We start from the raw sequence: 6,590 nt of genomic DNA on the forward strand, positions 1-6,590 counted from the left end.
CCCCTTTTATCCTATATAAAAGTTGGGAAAAAAGAGGGTATTTGTTTTCCATTTTTGTAAAAATGAGAATAAAAAATATAGTCGTCATGGGTCCCACTCAAAAGATAAAAATTCAAATTTGATCGCTTGATATGATGAATAACGGTCATATTTTTCATTTTAATATGAAAAGAAAGAAAACAAACAGGCTAAAATTGGACCATAAAAATTTATGGGACTAGGTCCACCTTTTAGGTGAGATGAAATAACTGAATAAAAGGAGAGTCAACATCACAATAGTGGTAACAAACACGGCCTCTAATGTTGACAGTGAGGGTACAAACATTAATTAAAGCTAAACCAAACAAGTTTGCTTTGGACGATAAGCCTCTGCCTGAGTTTTTTTCTTTTTTCTTTTTCTTTCAAATTCACTTTCAATTACACGTTCTCTCGATAAATAATTTACAAGTGAATTCAAATTAATTTTTTTAACTTTTTAATTGTAAATTATCTAAAAAATGATTTTTTTTAACAAAATTTATTCGAAAAAACGAGGCTCAAATGTGAGCTAAAACTTTAAATAGATCACGAGATGTCAGAGATACCAAATCCACAAGAGATTGTCTGCATATTTATTAATTTAGAAGAGGTTAGTTCATGAATCTAATATTTCTGGGCAACCATTACATTTATTAGAAACCTACCACAGTTGTATGTGCATCATCCTCCATCAAATCATACAACCAATTAACTAAACATTTAGGTACCTTATGCAACACTTTTGTTGTCTAGTATTTGGTCAACTATGGATTGTTTCTTTCCATGCGCACTTAATTATCTCAAGGACTTTTATCATTTTATTTCGTCATTTCATTCAATAAAATATTCAAAGCAATTAAATTTTTAATAACCATATTAAGAACCTGTCTAGTATGACTTTTACTTTTACTTTTCTTTCTTGTATAAGAGTTTTTTGATGAAATTATCTTAGTTGTTATTTGTATTAACTTTCTCGAAAAGATCATATAATTAAAAAATAAAAAAAGTACTTTTATAAAATTAATCAAACAAACACAAAAACAGTTATTGAATTTCAAAAACTCATTTTGATTTCTCAGAAGTCATACAAAAGTGCCTCTAAATCATTAGGTTTTGTCCTTTTACTCTCGTGAACATGATAATCATTATGTTTATGTAAAACTAAAATATGTTCATATTAGCTAAATGTTCGTTCACTTAACTTATACGTTGTCCCTATTTGGTTGGAATTAAAATTAAAATTAAAATTCTTAGTAGATTTTGATAAAGGTTGATGAAATATATTGATATAAAATTGTAAGTCCCATAAAATATATTGTTAATATTAATTGTTAACTTGCCAAATAGGGGCATAATTTGCGTTCTATTGTATTGCCTTCGCCTATTGACATATATGAAGCCGACATTTTTTTTGTTTTTAACCCATGAAGGGTCAAACATGAAATGGTCAAATCAAAAACTAGCGGGTTATTGAAATGAAATCGACGTGTTCTTATTTGATTTTAACATTCTTAGGTTTTTCAATCTAAGCCCCTGTTTGATGTTCATTACCTGAAAATAAAAATGAGAATGAAAAATTTTGATTTACGTATAATATTATTTTATGAAAAATTGTGTGATTGAAAATAAAAGAGAGAAAAATAAATTGTAATGTAATTTAATTTAATGGGATCAAACAGGGGCTAAATTTATAGCCGGGCCTATTTAAAAATTGATTCTCGAATTTTCCGCCTAAATATCTTAGTTTGATCTAACACCTGTACTAATTCGAATTTGACTTAATTTATTTTTCAAGTAGACGTTGAAATAATGTGAAGTTTGAATATCTCCACAAATCTACAATATGTCCAAAAAGTCGTGCACTTGGCAAGCTGGAGTGGATAAACACAATCATGAACTAAACGCGCTAATGCTTAGTCATTTGACAAATTCCATATTCTCTATTGGCTTCATGTTTTCTCACTTATTTTATGTCAAGAAATATCCTGATATGAGTTGAAAGCGACGATTATTGAAGCAATCATGGTGTATTTCATACGTTGGACTTAAAACAATATACCTGAATAGTTGTGATGCATTCCCGATGTTTTATCTAGTATCTTGAATGTGACTAAATATTAGTGGATGGTACCATGACATGTTTAATATGTTAAATTAAATTGAATTGAATGAAATAACAAAATATAACTAATTGTAATATTTGTTTTGAATCATAATTGTCCTTGTGACATCCTTAATAAGATGGATTTGATAAAACGATATTATATATTGAACTATCTGATCATTTTCGTTAGTGGATACGATACTGATCATACGCTTGTTGGACTAGAACTTCAATCCCTATTCATTTATGAAGAAAAGTAGAAAACCCAAAATAAAATGTGATATGATTTCGTTTGGCACGGTTTTTGTTTTTGCTTCTTTTAAAAGAGTCTTATAAAAATGTTATTTTAAACCACTTTTCTTTAAAAACTTTTCTAATCTAACAAAGAACTTCTAAAAAATTATCCAAATACGTTCGAAAACTTCTTAATCTCAAAAGCGGACTTTTCAAAAGTTCTGCCATATTCAGGCCCTAAATGCATTGAGTTGAATCAGAAAATCTGGAAGCTTCAAATTTAAACTAAAGAACTACTCTCCTAATTGCATTATTTCAGCCATTCAATTGGTAGTCAGTTTCCACCTAACCTTTTTCAGCATTAATAAATGGCAAAAAAAAGTAAAGTAAAGAACAAAAAATTTGATAGAACAAGTTGAAGGAGCAGTTACTAATATTTAAGCAATGAAACTGGAAGAAAGTAGTTAGGCCACAGTAGGCTCACAACCAATATGATTGTTCTGAAAAAAATTAAAGAACTCTTTTATCAGTTTGACAGTGTTATTCATTTCTATGTATAAGGCACTTCTTGAAGAAAAATGTGAACCTCAAGCAGTACCAAAATTTACAAAATCTTGAAAAAATCATCATATTTCAAGAAAATGGAGGAAAAAACTAGGTGTGATCAACATTTACAATCCCCACAAACTGATACTAACATAGAACAGTTTCTATCTAGATTTGCAACCTAATTTGTATCAAAAGAAAAGTTAAAAAACAAAAAAATTACTTAACATACCTGTATAACTTTTTATTTTCTATTTTTTCTACCTTTATCTGTTATTCTAATTCTAGTTACACCGATGAACGCCATATCCTTCCTTCGAAAGAAATAATGATAATTGAGACATCATCGTGGTACTTTCGACGGTCTCCTTGTGGGATATCAAGCAATGTATGAAAATCCATACCAGCTTTCTTTGCAGCTCGAAAAAGTACTTCTTCAACAAGATGTTGAGCTGGATCGCCTTCAGGAAACGTAGACATGAACATTTCTACCTCAGAAACAGCCTCTTCATTTGTGAAGTACTGATAGAGGCCATCTGAAGACAAGATCAAAAATTTGTCATTCGGGCTGAGTGTGTGGTGACAAAGCGATGGGGAACAAGAAATATAGGGAGAATTTCCAACGTAGTCGATTCTGAACATCTCCAGGAGAGCATTGTTCCATTTGGGCTGTAAAAGTAAGGTAGACGAACATTAACAATCTTAACAAATGAGTATGAAAGCAAAAATACAAGGAGAAAAACATAGAATATGAATCCTGAACTTCGAAAATAAGCTTAGAAACAATTGTACCTGTTTGAGGAAGCCGGCACCGAAAGCCCGAGTGACCTTCAATGAACCTTTCACTCTTTCATTGAATACCGCCAAGGGATCATCTGGATGCTCAGTTCGAATCCTTCTAACTTCCTGGGACATAAAACATATAAGAAAATTTAGTACATGAACACTGAACAGAGGACGTAAAAACCAGACAATCATCCTCAAATAAGAGGGAAGAAATATGTTTATTACCTCTCTAACAGATGTACTGTGATCCATTGTGAGCTGACATGAACTCAAGTTATGCATATTCTCAAATTCATCACCATAAAGCATTTCATCTAAATCCTTCCTCATCTTCCCATCGTTCTCAGCCTTTTTCGCTAAAACTGCTCGACTATCCCCAACATTCATCAAGTAAACATCATCATCCTTCATCACCATAACCAGAACACAAGATCCCATTAAGGCTAATTCGGGATTCTCCATTAGCATCATATCGGCGATTTCTAAATACGATGCCTCAGTCTTCCTCAATGCTTCGGACAGAGCTTTCAACACACCTAAATGGTTAATAGTAGTATTTCCTTGAACCACATCAGCCTCCAAATGACTCAATTTCTCCCTTAACTTTCTATCCAACTCCACCCTTTCCTTACTATCCAAACTCTTGGACATAAACGACTGACTATCGAGGGTGTTTTCGCACGATTCTGACTTGTCGAACCATAATAATCCAGTAAGCTCCTTGTAAACATTGGAATAAAGATTGTTTAACAAGAAATCAGTGGCATCAGGTCCACTAAAACCATCATAAATCCCAACAAAAACACATCCATGTTCCTCAGAAATCACAATATGAACTCTATCTTCACCGGCCTTTCCCGCTAACTGACAATCTGCATTAATCATCCGTTTCTGAGGACACTCCGACACCCGATGAAGTCCTTCACATAAAAGCACTTCAATTTGGAAGTGGCATCAGTTCGGCCCTCCGTTGCTTTTCCTTTGTTCTAGTTGTTACTGTTGCTGCCGTTAAAATTTCCTTGACGGCCATTATGATAGTTTTCCTGAAAGTCACGGGTGCTTTAATAGGCTCCTTCTCTATTCTGAGAGTAACACTCTCTCCCATTTGGGTTTGAGCTGGGTCCGTAAGATCTGTCACCACCTTCAATTGCTTGATTATTCCCTGAAGGTCGATCTTTTCTAGATTCTGTTTGGTAGTCGCTCAAGCATTCAGTGGCTCCCATGCCCGTGCTCAAATCAGTAACCTTCTGTCTTTAAAGTTTCGTGCATGTCCACGGTTTCAACCCTTCCATAAAGGTGAAGAGCTTATCCTTTTCAGACATATCTTGAATATTCAGCATATGCCGTGAGAAGGATTTCACATACTCCCTGATAGAGCTCGTGTGTTTCAGGTCTCGAAGTGCCCGTCGAGCCTAATACTCGACATTTTTCGGGAAAAGCTGCGATCTGATCGCTTCCTTGAAGAGATCCCAAGAATCAATTCGAATCCTGTGGGCCTGAATGTTAGCATATTTGGTTCGCCACCATAGTTTTGCATCTCCATCTAGATACATGGTAGCTGTGGTTACCTTTCTAGATTCGTCTTCGATCGAAGCTGCTAGAAAGTATTGTTCCATATCAAACAATAAGTTTTCGACTTCTTTTGCATCACGAGCCCCTCCGTAGGTACACGGTTCAGAAATTCTGAGTCTAGGAGCATACTTGGGTACGGGAGTTTGCCCATTGCCCACCGCACGTTGGAGTACCCGCAATTGAGCTCTCAACGCTTTCATTTCATCCTGCAGATCAGAAATGATTGCAGCAGCTTCAGTCATTATCAAACAATAAGTTTTCGACTTCTTTTGCATCACGTGCCCCTCCGTAGGTACACGGTTCAGAAATTCTGAGTCTAGGAGCATACTTGGGTACGGGAGTTTGCCCATTGCCCACTGCACGTTGGAGTACCCGCAATTGAGCTCTCAACGCTTTCATTTCATCCTGCAGATCAGAAATGATTGCAGCAGCTTCAGTCATTGCTGCCCAAGCTCTTTGGCTTTCATCCAATTGGATGTGTAATCCACGAATCTCAGATTCGGCCATCTCGACTTTTTCCTTGAGATCTTCCAAAGCATAGCACAACCTAGTAGTTGTCTCATCAAGCGCATCCACGCGCCATTTCGTAGTACCCTTCTTTTGAGGCTCTACCACTTCAGTGGTGTGGGATGTAATTGGATCCATAGCTTTCTTATCAAGGGTCGTGAGCCATGGCTCTGATACCAACTTTCACGGGGTGCCTTTCTTCTTGGCACAGAAAGGGACACCGTGCAGCAGTAGTCTGCTCCACTAGACTACCTTCCGCCTTTTCTCGGTCGCGTCAGGACGAAAGAAAATTTGATTACAATTTTATAGAAAGCTTACAATAGAGAATTTGAATACATTGAAAGTAAATTGAACATTGATTGATGAAAACTGAACATTACAATTGATGAAAGCAGAAAATTACAATTGTTGGTGCAGGGGGCGGACACCAGTGAGTTTGAAAGATTTTTGAATGACTAATACCCCCTATAATAGCATTCTGAACAAAAACCTAAGTGATAGGAGTAGACGTTTAAAAGACGAGGAATCATACTAAACGTTTACCAATATCAGAGCTATTTTACAACTGAAATAACTAATACAATGAAAAGAAAATTACAACTCAAACTTGAAGTAATATTTACAATGTGCGGTCGAAGTTGGGCAAACTGCGTCTGCGATAGTCTCAAGGGGCTAAGTAAAGCTACGATCCTTGACACAATGTCATCAAATTCTAGAACTTCATGCACAGATGAGTGGATTACAGCTGCAAATACATCCGTTCTCGTCGAGAAGCAAATATTCTTTAGCAAGAAACAGTTGTACTCAAAGCTTCGTGTACTTA

General features: G+C 35.3%; 1 protein-coding gene across 1 annotated transcript; it reads right to left on the reverse strand.

Annotated features, from left to right (window-relative positions):
• Window positions 1-2,848: 2,848 nt before the first annotated feature.
• LOC111388303 (probable protein phosphatase 2C 4) lies at window positions 2,849-4,573 on the reverse strand. The gene is made up of 3 exons (XM_023012980.1): window positions 3,914-4,573; window positions 3,695-3,808; window positions 2,849-3,571 (listed from the first exon to the last, which is right to left on the reverse strand). The coding sequence occupies exons 1-3, from the start codon at window positions 4,571-4,573 to the stop codon at window positions 3,191-3,193; spliced, it is 1,155 nt and encodes a 384-aa protein (XP_022868748.1). The 3' UTR covers window positions 2,849-3,190.
• Window positions 4,574-6,590: the final 2,017 nt, after the last annotated feature.

The sequence above is a fragment of the Olea europaea genome, unplaced genomic scaffold, assembly GCF_002742605.1.
Source record: "Olea europaea var. sylvestris unplaced genomic scaffold, O_europaea_v1 scaffold4824, whole genome shotgun sequence".
Classification (NCBI taxonomy): domain Eukaryota; kingdom Viridiplantae; phylum Streptophyta; class Magnoliopsida; order Lamiales; family Oleaceae; genus Olea; species Olea europaea.